This window comes from Capra hircus, chromosome 2 (assembly GCF_001704415.2).
Source record: "Capra hircus breed San Clemente chromosome 2, ASM170441v1, whole genome shotgun sequence".
Classification (NCBI taxonomy): Eukaryota; Metazoa; Chordata; class Mammalia; order Artiodactyla; family Bovidae; genus Capra; species Capra hircus.
In genome coordinates, this window is record NC_030809.1 from 9,186,363 (window position 1) to 9,202,668 (window position 16,306).

The 16,306-nt window shown below is 55.7% G+C and overlaps 1 protein-coding gene across 1 annotated transcript in view; it reads right to left on the reverse strand.

Annotated features, from left to right (window-relative positions):
* Positions 1-13,886, reverse strand: part of AIM1L (absent in melanoma 1-like) — a 30,063-nt gene extending 16,177 nt beyond the window's left edge. The window contains exons 1-6 of the mRNA XM_018056341.1: positions 13,746-13,886; positions 11,724-11,793; positions 9,361-10,115; positions 661-3,313; positions 263-310; positions 54-166 (exon numbers count right to left, since the gene is read on the reverse strand). Of these exons, the coding sequence (XP_017911830.1) occupies positions 54-166; positions 263-310; positions 661-3,313; positions 9,361-10,115; positions 11,724-11,793; positions 13,746-13,861 (3,755 nt within the window). The 5' untranslated portion in view covers positions 13,862-13,886. The remainder of the gene's footprint in view (positions 1-53; positions 167-262; positions 311-660; positions 3,314-9,360; positions 10,116-11,723; positions 11,794-13,745) is intronic.

The window sequence follows — 16,306 nt, forward strand, 5'->3', positions numbered from 1 at the left end:
CCTCACATCCCCGAGGTTCACATGCCAGAGCCCGCCGGGAGCTCCACACTCACCAGCCTCGGACCACCCGTACGGAGGCCACATGGGCCCAGCCGGAAGCATCATCAGTATCTTCCCAGACCTCCTTGCGGCTGCCTTGGCAGCCAGGCTCTGAGAAGAGGACAATCTGCAAGAAGGCCCAGAGGGGTCCTTAGGGCCCGTCCCCAGAACCCCCACCTCCTGTTCTTCCACCCATTTGCCCCCCAACCCCAGCGCCCCCTACCTTTCCAGGCCTCGTGTTCAGCTTGCCCTGGGTCTTCAGTGCTGGGTTCTGGAATGGAGAGCCGTGATACGTCTTTATGGGGTTGCCTCTTTATTGCCTCTCTTAACCTGCCACTCCAGGAATCCCATATCCTCCCTGCAGGCCTCCAACCCACAAAGAGCTGGCCCACAGAGAATGCTACGCTTGCTCCCAGCCCCCAGGGCTTCATCACTCTGTCCCCGGAACTGCCCCCTTCCCCAGCTTCTGAGATTTTATCAAGCCCTTCGGAATCCTCAGTGCAAACAGCCTGCTGCTCGGATCGGGAGACTGCCTCCCAGGATCCCGGTCCTCACAGGATCCAAACCCTGGCCTAGATGAGGCCAGGCCCTCCTCCGTTGCCCGCCTAAGGCCTCACTCACCCACCCCTCCGGGGGCCAGGCACGTGCCGGCTTTTGTGAAGGCGGCCTTTCACTGTAGAGCAGGGGCAGCTGTCCTGGACCCTTCTTGAGCCCCGGTGCCCCGTGGGGCTGCAGAGCGGATAGTTTTGTGCCCAGTGGTTCCAAGGTGGGGGCCTCCTTCAGGGCAGGCATCAGACCCCCAAAGAGGAGGCTGCCTCCAAGACGGGAAGTGGGCCGGCTGCCTGCCTGCCACTCTGGCCCAGGTTCTGGGTGGGGGCCCTTGGCACCTGCTACATGCTTCTTCATCATCTCCAGAGGAGAGCAAGAGACCTGGGCAGGCCGGGCAGGGGAGGGGTCCCTGGGGGGGCCCGGCCTGGCTCTCTCCTGCCTGCGCTGGAGCTTTTCATCGTCACTCAGGTAAGGGTTCTCTGGCTCTTCTTCCTCCTCCTCCTGTGCCTTCTCTTCCTTCTTTACTTCCAGGGTGGGCACCTCCTGGGGGCTGGGTCCCAGCACGGACGGCCCAGGCTGGTCCTCCTCGATGGCAGGCAGGGTGGCGTACATGGCCAGGTAGGAGGAGCGGGGGGCTCGAGGTAGCCGGTGAGTGCGCAGGATCTCAGGAGGCTCCATGCTCCGCAGGGTATCCAGGAAAATCTCCAGGTCAGTGGTCAGGGCCACCTCCTCCTCCTCCCTTGATGGCTCCAGGAACGTCTTGCCCTTGGTGGCTTCAGGGACAAGCTGGGACTCCCGGCTGGTCTCTGCTCCCATCATCACCGGGGCTGGGGGACCTCCTGGACCAGAGGATATCCTGCCCACTGAGGAGGAGGGAGCGATGAGAGTGGCTGGGGCCTGGACAGCTACTTTCTGGGTGGAAGATGGAACATTAGAAGCACCAGGGTCCTGGACAACTTCTTTTTGGGTGGGAGATGAGACGATGCTTTCTTCAGACCCCTGGACAACCTTTTCCTGTTTGGGGGATGGGATGGCAGGAATTGTCAGGCCTTGAGCAGCCTCTTCCTTGGGGAGGGGAGGGACAGGGCTGCCTGCCGTACTCCAGACGACCTCTTTCTGGCTGATCGGGCTGACTTCTGGGCCCTGGGCAACCTTGGTTGGTTTGGGGGCTGAGGCAGCAGGAGCACTCGGACCCTGCACTACCTCTTTCTGGTTGGGAGATGAGTCAGCAGGAACCCCAGGGCCCTGTACTATCTCTTTCTGGATAAGGGAAACAACAGGGACTTTTTCAGAGTCCTGAACAACCTTATTCTTTGGGGAGGATGGAGCAGAAAGACCTCCCGGGCTGTTGATGGCCTTCCATCTCATAGAGGATGGAGCAAGAGATTGTCCAGGGACTATAACAACCTCAGTCTTCACCATGGGCAGGATGGTGGCCGCAGGGGGATCTGAAAGCCCTTCTCTTTTGATGGAGGGCAGGGCCTGGGGTCCCTGGGGTCCCTGGGGATTGAGAGTGAGCTGGGCCCGAGCCTGAGTAGGTGCTTCAGGTTGCTCTGGGGGGCGAACTAGGCTCAGGGAGAGGGTTCGGGTCTGGAGTCTGGGAGAGGAGGGTACTGGGGTGTGGCCCTGAGAGGTCTGGAGAGGGGACTGGGTGGGGCTGGCGGGTCTCTGCACCCTTGGGACCTCATGGACCCCAGCACCCAGGGCTCTGTCCTGTTCCTGGTCTGGGTGGGCTGCAGGGACCTCCTGGCTCAGAGTGGGGTGAGCCTCCTCCAGGAAGCCCGCAGGGCCCGGAGCAGATCTGTCCTTCGGCTCTGCCGTCCTTGTCTCAGGCAGCTGCCTAAGGGCTGACCCTTCTGTGCTGCCCAGACCTGGACTCCGTGGCACAGCAGCCAGGGGCTTGGGAAGCCGGCTGGTGGGGGCGGTCCGCTCAGCTGGTACAAGGCTACTTAGCAGCTCCAGGGCTTGACTGCGACTGGGGGAGCCCTCGGTCTGGGGGTTCACCACCACTGCCCGCACCGCGCGGGAAACACTGCGGCCCCTTGGCAGGGCCTCACCCAAGAGTGAGGGCCCCACGGAGTTGATCACGGTGCTGGTCACCCGGCGGTCCATGTGGCCTCCCACCATCACGGTGGTCCGCACAGTGCGCGTCACCCGCCGCTCCTCCAGGCTCCTGGAGCTGCCGCTGGCGAGACTCACACCCGGGTGGGGGCTCGGCTCCCGGGGCCCGTGCGCTGGCACCAAAAACTCAGTCCTGGCCGTGGCTCCCGCGCTCGGCGGCTCGGTCCTGGGGGGCTGGGGGCTGCCGTCACCCTGCTCCGCAGCCTCCTTCAGTCTTCCCACTGGCCTTTTTTCCTTGCGGGGTAGTATGTACTTCTTGGAAAAGACGGGCCCGTGGCTCTGGAAGTTCTTGGAGCCAGCCCCGTCCCGGGGGCCCTGGTGGTTCACGGTCTCTTCCTCCCAGACAGCAAAGCCATTGACTTCCTCTCGACGATAGCTGGACTCAAACGTCTCCTTGGAGGGGGCTTCCAACCGGGCCCCTGACACCAGGGACACCTTGTGGAAACGGTGTTTGACCTCGTCCTGGGCAGGGGGCTGCTGCCGCCATGTCAACGTGGTGCTCACCACTTGGGCCTTGGCCTCAGCCGGGGGCCCACTGGCCTCCTCCATGTTGGGCCCCGGCAAGGCGTCCTGCAGTGTCCTTGGCTCGCTGTGGTCCAGCTCGCTGCAGAGGGTGCCGGGAAGAAAAAAGATGGGGTCAGGGGGAGTGGTCAGGGTGGCTCCTGCAGTTTAGAATAGCTGTCTCTGCAGAGGTCAGACTGAGTAACCTCAGACCAGCGTTTCAGGGCCTTTGTTTCTTCATCAGTAAAATGGGCACGATACCCTCAGAGCTCCCACCCCTCTCCCTACTTTCAGGCGTTCTCCTATGCCACGGTCCTTCAAGGGGTGAAGCTGAGGCCTAAGCCTAGAAGGAGAGAGAGGAAGAAAAGAGGCATGTGGATCCGACTCACTGGTCTGTGGACAGGGCTGTGACGCTGCCCAAGGAGCCCTGGGGCTAGTCCTCTAGGAGCTAAAAATTAGAAAACCGGAAAGCTGAAAACTAGACAAGCAATGTTCTGACCCTGTTTCCAATCCTGATGAAGGAAGGTGAGGAAAGACAGCTTTGGCCTCAAGCAAAGCTGGGTTCCCCCTATCCCTGTCACTCATCAGCAAGATGACCTTGGGCAGCCACTTTTCCCCCGGCAAGTTTCAGGGCCCCCGGCCAGAAAACTGGAATAACAAGAGTATGTGCTTCACAGGGTTATTGTCGGAATCCAGTATGAGAGAAAGAATAAAAACTCACTTTATAAATGAAAATGCTGACTCCTAAGTTTCCCCATGAAGAATAAATTATTCACTATGGCAAACAGTATGGAGTTTTCTTAAAAAACTAAAAAGCAAGGTACCATATCATCCAGCAATCCCACTCTTGGATAGATATCCAGAAAGGATGCAAACTCTAATTCAAAAAAATGCATACACTTAAATGTTCACAGCAGCACTCTTTACAATAGTCGAGACATGGAAGCAGCTAAAGTGTCCATGCATAGATGATGGGTTAAGAAGATGTGGTGTATAAACACAGTGGGCTATTATCCAGCCATAAAAAAGAGTGAGATATTGCCATTTGCAAAAATAGGGATGGACCTAGGGAGTACCATGGGGTCGATAGGAGTCGGACACGACTGAGCGACTTCACTTTCCCTTTTCACTTTCATGCATTGGAGAAGGAAATGGCAACCCACTCCAGTGTTCTTGCCTGGAGAATCCCAGGGACCGAGGAGCCTAGTGGGCTGCCATCTGTGGGGTCGCACAGAGTCGGACACGACTGAAGTGACTTAGCAGCAGCAGCAGCATACTTAGAGAAGTAAATCAGACAGAGAAATACAAACATAATATGATATCACTTACATGTAGAAACTAAAAAATGATACAAATGAATTTATGCATGGGAATTCCCTAGTGGTCCCAGCGGTTAGGACTTTTGCTTGCACTGCAGAGGGTGCAGGTTCAATCCCTGGTCAGAACTAAGATCCTGCAAGTCACACAACACAGCCAAAAAAATCTATGGGCAAAACAGAAACAGTCTCACAGACACTGAAAACAAGCTTATGGTTACCAAAGGGAAGAGGGAGGCATAAATTAGGGGTATGAGATTAACAGATACAAACTACTGTTTATAAAACAGATAGGCAGCAAGGATTTACTATATTGCACAGGGCACTATATTCAATATCTTGTAATAATCTATAATGGAAAATAGTATATAGTTGAATCACTTCGCTATATTAAATCCAGTATACTTCAATTTTTTAAGACAGAATAAATTATTTATAAATTATGAACACACATTCCCCTTCTGCAGATGTGGGTGGGGGGAAAGACTCAGAGAGGTTAGGAAATTTGCCCAGAGTCACACAGTAGCAGAGACAAGGGTTGAATCTAACCCTAAGTGGTGAACCACCAAATCAAACTTCCTAATGTATCTGGTAAACTAAGACTCTGTGTTTTGGGGGGTTTACTTTTAAAGGAGGCACAGCAGTCCTGGAAGGGGCCGGGCAGTCCCCACTCTGACTTCCAGGCTGCACTAGTAGGGCAATCCTATTCTCAGGCCTCAAGAACCCAAGAGATCAGCCTGTTCTGCGCCAGCCTCAGTACCGGCCTGTCTGCAGCTCCTCCTCTCTGTGAGGCAGCCCCCAGACCATCATAGGGGACCCATGCCCTTAAGGCCGGAAATGGACCCATGCCCCCGACTGCCCTCCCCTCTTCTCCATTTCCCTCCCTCCTGAGAGGCTGATGGAACCCAGAACTTTGACCCTGTCTTGTGGCCCCAGAAGTGACTCAGGTTTTATGAGGGACAGAGCTGAATGGGGCTGAGGCCCAGGGAAGCCTGACCTGACTCGGGGACCATTGGTGACTCTGACAGCATGTGGCCTGGTCCAGGATGGGCTCTGGGTGGCCCCAGGAAAGTCTTGTGTATGACGGAGGGGAGGGGCTGGAAGGGATGCCCAATTCTTTCCCCAGGCCCGAATTCCTGACAGCCACACACTCAGACACCTGATTGTAGCCCTTCCCTAAGGCCCAGCCCTCTCCTCTGTCCTCACTAAGGAGCTCTTTTTCTTCCAACAGAATCTCTGTCTTCCTGGCTGGTACTAATGATAATAACCACCATTCGCTGAGATTCCCCAGCCATGATGGCACCGACAGTAGGGGCAGAGCCTGGGTTCTAAGTCACGTATTCATTCCTTCATTCACTCATTCACCGTTCATCATGTTAGGCGATGTGCTAGGTTCTGGTTGCACGCGTGCGTGCTCAGCCATTTCAGTCATGTCCCACTCTTTGTGGGACCCTGTGGACTGCAGCCCACCAGGCTCCTCTGTCTACGGAATTATCCAGGCAAGAGTGCTGGAATGAGTTGCCGTTTCCTCCTCCAGGGTATCTTTCTGACCCAGGGATGAAACCCACGCCTCCTGCATCTCCTGAATTGCAGGTGGATTCTTTACTGTTGAGCCCCTGGGGAAGCCCCAGGTTCTGGTTAGATTCATCCAAAGCCAATTTCTCTTGAAAGTGGTATTCCAGGAGTTCAGGGGTCAAAGAATTAGACATAAAAACAGGAACCACATTTGGAAGGCCTCCATAGGCTTTTGCCACAGGAGAGCCTCAGAAGAGCAAGCCACTGGTATTCGTATCAGATACGTCTGTGACCTCCCAATAATCAGAATTCTATGCCTCTCTGAACCCAGCCCCCAGACAACACCCCTGATAGTCATTCCACAAGCATGTGGTCATTTGTTTCTGCCTGCATACCTCTAGGGACAGGGAGGTCGCAATTTAACAGCTGACCTGTTCCGTCCCTGAATAGTCATGATGGCTAGAATGTTCTTCACACTACGCAGGAATTTGCCTGCCTATAGATCCCCTGACCCCGTTTTGTCCTTCCTCTGAAGACACACCTCAAAACCCCAGGAGGCCTCTCCTAGGCCAGCAGAAATGCCCATTTCCAGAGCCCTCTCTTCTTCAAGGCCCCGGACTAGCTGGGTCACCTGTGACTTCCAGATCAGCTGTGTGGGGCTGGGAAAGGGAGGGGCTGTACAGGGGGTGGGGGGAGTGTGGGAAAGAACCTTGTCTAACTCAACAAGGCCTGGATTCTCCCCGCTTACCTGTGAGTCACCCCCAAACTAGGCCAAACCGGCCTACAGGCCCACAAGCACATGCTGCGTCCCACACAGGCACACACCAACAGGGCACAGAATCACACAGGCGCAAACACACACAGACACTACCCCGGCACACACAGTCAGAACCAGAGTCAGACACAGGTACTTAGGGACACACACACAGGGACACAGCAGACACACCAGTCACACAGACGCAGGAACCCACAAGCACAACGACACGTGCACACATGTTCCCAGTACACACACACACAGTCAGGCCACAGTCTCCAGCCCTTCTCCCCTTGAAATTAACCCTCACTGGGACAGACAACCACACCTGGATGCATACACGTCTTACATATTCGGCCCTGATTGTGTCGTGCCTCCCCCACCTCCCCATATTTGCCAGTCCTGGCCCAGGGAAGCCCGCTCCAGAAAGGGAGCACAGAGAAGAAATGACACCCCTGGAGCTCCACTTCCTTCCCCTCTGAGCCCTCGCCTCCTGCGAATCTGTCATTATCCACCCGTGCCCAAAATAGTCAGGGAGTGGCAGACGGAGTCCCCCAGCCAAACCTGCTGCCCCTTCCTTTCCCCTCGTCAAGGCCTGCCTCCTCCACCCACCCTCTCTCTCTCTGTAGCCCTCCTCCGCCCCCCACCCCCACCACCCTTCAGGGTCTGCTTTAGACCCTGCATTAGCTCATCTGTTTTGAACTGACTCTTCTAGGATCACTGTAAGCTTTCTCAAGGTAGAGTTCTGCCTACCGTGATGGAAAATTGATGTTGGTTAAAAAGAAAGAATCAGTTGTTCAGTGAAGGGAAAAGGGAAAAAAAAATAGGAGGAGGGTGCGTAATCAGGGATTCTTATTCAACCCTCCCCTCTGAGCAGGTCCCTGAGCCAGCCTGGGTCGCACAGGTCCCTCCTCCTTGTCACAGGATCATCATCCTGACTCCGGCCTGGAGGCGTGGGCATCCTTGGTGTTGCCTCTGCCGCCACAGTGCTTCCAAATCTGGGTCCCCGCACAGATGAGTAGACTTCACCCCCACGTGGTCACAAAGAAATCACAGGTCACAGAAAGCTCTGTACAGCAACCACACTCAGCATCCCGCCACCCCCCGCCGTCTGCACGGGGCCTCTGAGGCCTCCATGAGAGGCAGGAGAGAGAGGTGTTTAGAACACGGGTGCAGGCGTGCACGCTCAGTTGCTCCAGTTGTGTCTGTCTCTTTATGACCCCATAGACTGTAGCCCACCGGTCTCCGCTGTCCATGGGATTTCCCAGGCAAGAACACTAGAGTGGCTGCCATTCCCTTCTCCAGGGGATCTTCCCAACCCAGGGACTGAACCTGTGTCTCCTGCATTGCAGGCGGAGTTTTTTAACTGCTGAGCCACCGGGGAAGCTCTGGAACACAGGTATTTGGGTTCAGATTCTTGCCCCTTCATTTTCTGGTCGACTTAGAGCAGGTGATGAAACCTGTCTGAACCTTAGTTTCCCGTCTGTCATTGGGGTGGAGAACAGGATTAGCCCTACTTCATGGGGCTGCTGTGAGGATTAAATAGAATTACGCTGAGAAAGGGAACCATAGGTGACAACCACCACCATCATCAGTAGGAACTTTTCAGAACGCTGTCTGAGGCCTGGTGTGCCCTTCCAAGTGGTTCTAGAGAGGTCTCAAGTTCACCGTGTTGTCAGTGAGTTTTACAGGACCCATCCTCCTTTCTCTGAACCCACCAGGCAGATTCAGGAGAGTCAGGGGTCCCTGCAGCCACAGATTAAAAACCGAGGCTTTAAAAAAAGAAAAACCGAGGCTTAGCAATGTTATGTGGCAGCTTGGATGGGAGGGGAGTCTGGGGAGAATGGATACATGTATATGTATGGCTGAGTCCCTTTGCTGTCCACCTGAAACTATTACAACGTTGTTAATTGGCTATACTGCAATGCAAAATAAAAAGGTTAACAAAAAAAAAAAAAAAACAGGGCTTGGGAACCTCAGCGCCTGTTCACCAACACAGGGCCAGGTGGGGTAATTATTGCTGCGACTGAAGCGTTATTAATAAGCATCTGGGCTGTTTTGGTTGCCCCACTCTCTAGAGTTCAAAGTATCTTCCTGTAACCTCCTTCTCCTCCTCCTTCATCTCCAGTGACCAAATCAACTTGACGACTCAAGGCCCAGAGAAGTTAAGCAACTCACCCCAGGACATCCAGCATCACCTGAGAGTTCTCCTCTCAGGCTGAGAAAGTGGTCTCCAGAACAGAACGAGGGTCTGGGGAAGGTGTTGCTGAGGATAAGGTGACCCTCCCCATCCTCTCTGCGACAGGATATCCCCCTCCCCAGGTGGATGGAGGAGGAGAGCAAAACTGGGTCCCCGGAGGTAGCCTGCGGGCATGCACGGGGTTGGAGGGCAGGCAACAGAGGGCAGAGATGGGAAGGGGAGGGGATGGCAGAGTCAGCCTATGCCTGGGAGAACTGAATGAATGGTTTAGAGAAGCCCAGAGACGAGATAGAGACCCAGGAAGGGGCGGCCAGGTCAGTTTCCTCCTCCCCCACCGCCCCACGTGGGGGGTGAAATCTACTCACCGTCTGAGCGGGGACCCAGGCGTCCGGCCGGCCCGGAGCTCCTGCCGCTGGGCCGTGCTCCCCTGATGTGGTGGGGCTCGGAGCTGGGGTTCCTGAGGCAGGTCAGCTAGGCACCCTGTGATGGGGCGGGGCCCCTGGGGAGGCTCCTGCCAGCCCCTGGATTCCTCAGGGCCGCAGGGGTGGGGAGCTGGTTGGGCCGGTTTGGGCTCTTCCGTCTCCTCCCCAGGTGCTTGCTCACGCCCCTGCAGGCTGACAGTGATGTGGTAGTAGCGGGTCCTCCTGGCAGAGGGACGCTCACGTAGGGTCTGGGCTGGCTCTGGCAGGGTTGGCTCTGGCAGGGCTGGCCCTGGACTGGTAGGCTCGCCCTTTGCCCCCTCTGCCCTGGGGCAGGACACTGGGCGGGGCAGCATGTCTTCCAGGTTGCTGGGTGCCTCGGGCAGCAGAGGAAACCCCCGGGCTGAGTGTGGGGGTTGCCGGCAGGTGTGGCCCGGAGGTCCTTGTTCCAAACATCCAGGCGCCAGTGGTGGGCCTGAGGGACCCCTGGCTCCAGCAGGCTCTCCTGAGGTCACCGCTGGTGCCAGGCTCTCTGGCCCCATGGAGACATGGTTGGCCAGGTCAGAGACGCTGCCTACAGCAGGCCTCTGGAGGCGCCCCAGAGGCTCCACCAGCCCCCCTGAGCTGTGTCGTCGCTTCCAAAGCCAGGAGCCAAGGCTCCCTGCCCGAAGGTCCAACTCTGAGCGGCTCTGGGCTTGGGCCTGAGGGAAAGCAGAAGCAGAGACCCAGTGATAGCCTCTCTGGCCTGCCCCCTGGGTACCCCCCGGCACCCCTGGCTGCCCTCCTTGGCACAGGAGAAGCTGAAGAGAGCTCTGACACCAAGTGGAGCTGCCCTACGGAGAGGCTGCCAGGGCCACAAGAGCTGGACAAAGAGGCAGAGCTCTGGAAAGTTCCTTCGGCATTTATCTCACCCCTTCCCATTCTACATACGAGGAAAGGGAGGCTGAGAGAGACGCCGACATGACCAAGGTCGCACAGTGAGGGTTCCTGACTCTCAGGCCAACTGCTGGTTTCCCAGGACTCCACTGGCTTCTGGCCCTTTGCTACCAGCTGCCCTGGGGATTAGGGCCTGTGTGGGCATGCCTGCCACAACGCCACTGGCTTCTGCCCACTCCAGGCTTCCAGAGCCTGCAGCCGCCTCTCCAATACCCTCCCAGCCTGAGTGTTCCAAACACACCTGAAGGAGGTATCGGGTATAGAGATGTTCTTGGGACAAGAGGAAGCCAGGGAAGAGGGTTCCCCTAAAAGTGGGACAACCCTGACTTCTGTCTGCTGTCTTCCCCTGGGGCCCAGCCTAGCTGTGGGGGTGAGGGGAGAGGGTTCAGGACCACAGACCCAAATAGACACTGCCCCCCAAATGCCAGTCTTCAGGGATGGATTTGTGTCCTTGGCAACAGAGGAGCCAAATCTGGGGTCAAATTTCTCCTTAATCCCAAATACCTTATTTTACACATCTATGAAATAGATGCAGCCTCTCACTTCCCAGGGGCTGAAAATCTCAAGAAACAGGAAGGCTGGATGATTAATCTGGGAGTCTGGAGCAAGGCAACCTGGGCTTGATTCTCAGCACTGTTACTTTCTAGCTGCAATACCTCTTGCGTGTTAGTTTCCCCATGTGTTAAATGGGCATGATAATAATAGTATCTGCTTCCTGGGAGTGCTGAGAATATTGTATGAGATAATCCATGCAGCGTACCCAGCAGTACTCTAGTAATCACTGATGATGTTCAGTATCACAGAGAGACACATGCCTGCTTGAGCCATCTCTAGAGGAAGCCTTCTGCTATCCAGGGGATAGAGGGTGGGGGACCTGGTCTCCGTCCAATCCATGGCTCAGGTCCCCGCTGAGCATGGGGAAACTTCGGCCAGAAGGTTAAGTCACTGGCCCAGCGTCACCCCTGGGGGCCATGCCAGGAAGTGGGGAAAGGGAGTCAAAGATGGGGAAGGTCAAGTTAAAGGAGGGAGTGTGGGAAATGGGGTCCTGAGGACAGGGCCTCCTCCAGGAGCCCCTACATTAGGAAGCTGTTTCCTAAGCATCTGGGCTCCATGCTGGATGTCCTACATCTGATACCTTATTACTCACAACAGCCCTAAAAGGCATGATTGTCCCCATTTTCTGGATGGGGAAGCTGAAGTTCAGAAGTAAGGAGTGATATGCCCAGGGTCACAGAGTGAATCCCTGGCAGAGGAGGGAGGAGAGGACTGCAGTTGCCTAACTTGTAAGTCAGGGTTCTCAGGGCTGGCCCAGCCCCTCCCAACAGCTTCTGTTCCCCTCCCCTCCCCTCCCCAACCCTAGGATTCTCTCCTACCTTGAGGCTGACTTTGCTGGTGCTGCCCTGGCCCTGGGCCAGGTCAGGGCAGCTCTGGCCACCCCTGGGCCTGGGAAGGAAACACAGGGGAGGGAGTGAAGTAGGCTCCTCATTTCCTGCCCCAGACTGGACCTGATGGCCCTCGTCTCTAAGGGCCCCCGCAGGCAAGATGAGCACCTGAAGTCTTGGGGGGCAGGGGAGGTCTATGCACAGCCTCCTCTCTGCCCCCAACCCCACTTGTCCACGCCAGCCCCAGAGAGAGACAGGGATGGGCCTAGAACAAAATGGGGACTAGGCCTATATCAGGACCAGAATACAGAAAAAGGACAGTACCCTAATAATTCAAAAGCTTTCCATTTGCTGAGGCCCACCCTATGCCAGGTTTAGCACTCGGTATTACACCTCCATAATCCCCTTTAAGCCTCACAATAATCCTAAAGGGTAGATAGCAGTGTCCTCATTTTTCAGATAAGGAAACTGAGGTCCAGGGTGGTAAAGTCACACAGCTGGTAGAGTTAAGACTCTAGGATGGTCTCACTCCAAAGCCTGTCTGGGCATCACGCCTCTAACGGGCCAAGAAGAGGAGGGCCTTGGCTGCCAGCTCCGTGCACTCTGCCCCCTACTCCAGGCAATCAGCAGGGGCCAGGGGCCTGTCCCTCCGTTCCAGAGTCCCACTCCCACGGCCAGTGAGAACCAAGTCCAAGTACACACATGGGACGTATCATCAGGCTGGCCTCAGGAGCATGCGTAGTCCCTACCCGGCCCTCCCTGTCCCTGACTCACCTGCAACGCTGCCTCCTCTCAAGTGGAGAAAGAAAGGGAGGAACAGTGCCATGTGGGCCTACAGGGCAGGTTCCTGCCAGACGGGGTAAAGGAACGGGGGGTGTGTCTTCCAGGCCGGGCGCTGGCAGCGTATGGGCACCCCCAGGCACCCAAGCTTCCAGGTTTAGGGTGGCTCGACCCTCCCCTCCCTGCTGTCTCTGGTGTGAGAGAGCAGCACAAACCCCTCCCCTCACCCTGGGCTCAACCATGCCTCCACTCCTCCCAGGGCAGGCCGGAGACAGCTACGTCATAAGATCAGAACTGCACAGACACTTGTTTCCTGTGATCCCTCCTGACATTCTTTGCAGACATTGGGCCTGTGAGCTCCTGGGATCCTCTACTCTATCCCTTTCTTGGCCATTCAGCCTGGCAATCCATACAGCCTTTTCCCTGCCTCTCAGACATCAGGTGCAAGTGAACTGGCTAAGAGAGATGTAGCAATTTGTTCAAGGTCACATGGCCAGTGGCCTCTCGGGTTAGGACAGAACTCTGGCCCCCTTGCTTGAGTTCTGAAATCTCTCCAGGCAACAGAGCAGCCCAGGGCTTCAGGCTGTGGGCCCCGGAGTCAGACTGCAGAAGTCTGTGTCCCAGCCCCACCAGTTCCAAGCTGTGTGACTGGAGAGGTGACTTCACATCTCTGAACTTCCATTTCCGTATCTGACTCACACAAAATACCTGCCTGGTACAGCTGCTGGGATGATTAAATGAGATAATCCAGGAAAAGCATCAAGCAAGTGGCAAATAAGTTTATTGTTAATACAATCTAGGATGATGGGGGAAAGCCTCTTCATGTCATGAAAGGGCAAATACAGTGCAGTCTAAGCCAACTCAGGAACCTGTCATACTCATGACAAAGTGACATGAAGGCAAGAGCTAAACTGGCCTGTGATGAGAGAATCAAAGTCCACAGCGGCAGGAGGTGCCACCGTATTTGCCTTTCAATTATCTTCAGAGAGGAAATCAGGAGTTCCCTGGCCACCCGCCAGACCTAGGAAACTGCAAAATTGTTGTAAAGGTTTTAAAAAGTACAGGGACTTTATAAAGTCCACATACCCCAAATCGTAGTACACCCCTTGGTATATTTTAATGCTTCCAGTCACTCAGACAGGCTTACTTGAACATCCACTGCACACTCCAAGACACACATTCACACCCTCGGGCCCAGGGGCGCCCGGTGCGCCCCTCCTCCAAACCCCTCACCTATCCCGGGATCTGGCCTCCTCCGGGGTCCGCTTCCCCTTGCGCTCCCTCCGGACCCCCAGCCCGGCCAGGCGGCGAGCCAGGCGGGCCCCTAGGCCCCCGCGCCGCTCGGCCATGGCGAGGGCAAGGTCCCGGGCACTGACTGCTCCGGGGCCGCGGGGGCTACCCGGATCTCGCTCATTTGCAGATATACGCCTCCTCCGGCACGCCCCCCTTGAGCAAACAGCGCCCGGCCCGAAGTCCGTGAGGGCGGGGGAGTGGGACCGATCCACATACTGCCCAAGCCCCAGGGCTAGGGGATGCGCTCTGCAGGGGTCCTCTCCACCCCGGCTATCCCCTCTCCCCCCGACCCTCCTTCCCCGCACCCCTGCCCCGCTCCCGGGGACCCAGCTCCTGGCCCTGGCCGCGCTACGTCTTTAGGCCTCCGGAAGCGCCAGGGGACCCACTGGTCAGGGTGCTGGAAGACTTCAAGCTGGGCCTGCACAAGGTGAGCGGGAAAACAGGACTAGGAGGGTAGACCGAGCCCAGGGTCTTTCCCGCGTGCCCCCCCGGAGGAGGGGCTAGAATGCAAGGGCGGACCCAGGGGCGGGAGTGGGCATGGTCGTGGGGGTTGCCTAGCTGAGTGGTTGGCCTGCTGGGCGGGGCCAAACGGTTGATCGAGTGGGTTTGGAACCTAGACCGTGATTATTGGTGGGGACCGACGCCAACCCTGCCCTCGCCCTGCTGGTGAGAGTGTCCAATGAGAGTACGCTCTCTCTCTGGGTCCTGGAGACCCTAGGGCACAGCGAAAATCTCATCCAGTACCCTGGTGGGGAGCCAATCTGAAATCCACAGGTATGCCCCCTGCTGGAAGTTGGCCGGCTATTAATATTATGACCGTAGACTGCCAGGCTCCTCTGTCCATGGAGTTTTCCAGGCAAGAATACTGGAGTGATTTGCCATTCCCTTCTCCAAGGGATCTTCCCGACCCAGGGATCGAACCTGGGTTTCCCACATTGCAGGCAGATTCTTTACCGTCTGAGGCACCAGGGAAGCCCAATAATAATTATTTAATAATTAAAAAACTGGCTTAGAACTTAACATTCAAGAAACTAATATCATGGCATCTATGATTGTGGCGTGATTTCATGGCAAACAGAAGGGGAAAAAATGGAAGCAGTGACAGATTTTCTTTTCTTGGGCTCCAAAATCACCGTTGGGCTTCCCAGGTGGCACTAGTGGTAAAGAACCCACCTGTCAATGCAGGAGAAATAAGATCCTTGGGTTGGGAAGATCCCCTAGAGGAGGAAATGGCGACCCACTCTAGTATTCTTGCCTGGAGAATCCCGTGGACAGAGGAGCCTGGCCGGGCTACAGTCCATAAGGTCACAAAGAGTCGGACACGACTGAAGAGACTTAGCACGGACACAAAATCGCTCCTGATGGTGACTGCAGTCATGAAACTAAAAGATGCTAGCTCCCTGGAAGGAAAGCTATGACAAACCTAGAAAGCGTATTAAAAAGCAGACACATCACCTTGCCAATAAAGGTCTGTATAATCAAAGCTGTGGTTTTTCCAGTAGTCATGTAGGATGTGAGAGTTAGACCATAAAGCAGGCTGAGCACCAAAGAATTGACGCTTTTGAACTGTAATGCTGGAGAAGACTCTTGAGAGTCCCTTGGACTGGAAAATCAAACCAGTCAATCCTATAGGAAATCAACCCTGAATATTCACTGGAAGGACTGATGCTGAAGCTGAAACTCCAATACTTTGATCACCTGGTGTAAAGAGCTGACTCACTGGGGAAAAAAACCCTAATTCTGGGAAAGACGGAGGGCAAGAGGAGAAGGGGATGACAGAGGATGAGATGGTTAGATAGCATCACTGACTTAATGGACATGAACTTGAGCAAACTCCAGGAGAGAGTGAAAGATAGGGATGCTTGGCGTGCTGCAGTCCATGGGGTTGCAGAATCAGACATGACTTAGCGACTGAACAACAACAAATTGTTACTTAATAATAGCTACTGTTGTGATTATAGCCTGGGCTTCCTATACCCCCATAGGGCAGTACCCTTTCCCATCTAATGCTACCACTCTGTCTGGGAGAAGGCACATTTTGCACACTTGAGGGGGTCCTCTAGGACTCCAGGGAGAAAGATCATCAAGAGGGCCCTAGTTCCCAGGCTCTCTCTGCCAGTTCTTCCCTACCTGTAGTCCTTGTAGGGCCTCTACCCCTTCCCCAAGCTTGGTACCCCCTTCGCTCTTTGTCCTCTGGGATGACTGGTCCTTGACACACAGGGGGACATCTTGCTTCTGGGTCATGAGTGGACCCTGACATCCCTGTGTTCCTGCCTCTCCCACAGGAGGCTCAGATCCTGGCATATACAGAGGGAGATGAACGTGTCCCACCTGACCACGGCAGGGAGTACCAGCTGAGGGGGCACAGTGGCCTCTAGGAACTGGGAGACAAGGAGGTTGCAGGAAGCAGCAGACAGATATCTGGGCCGGTGCTGGTTCAGAAAAGAGTGCCCTGTGCCTGGCAACACAGCACCACAGTCTGCACCCTGCAGAGACCTGGA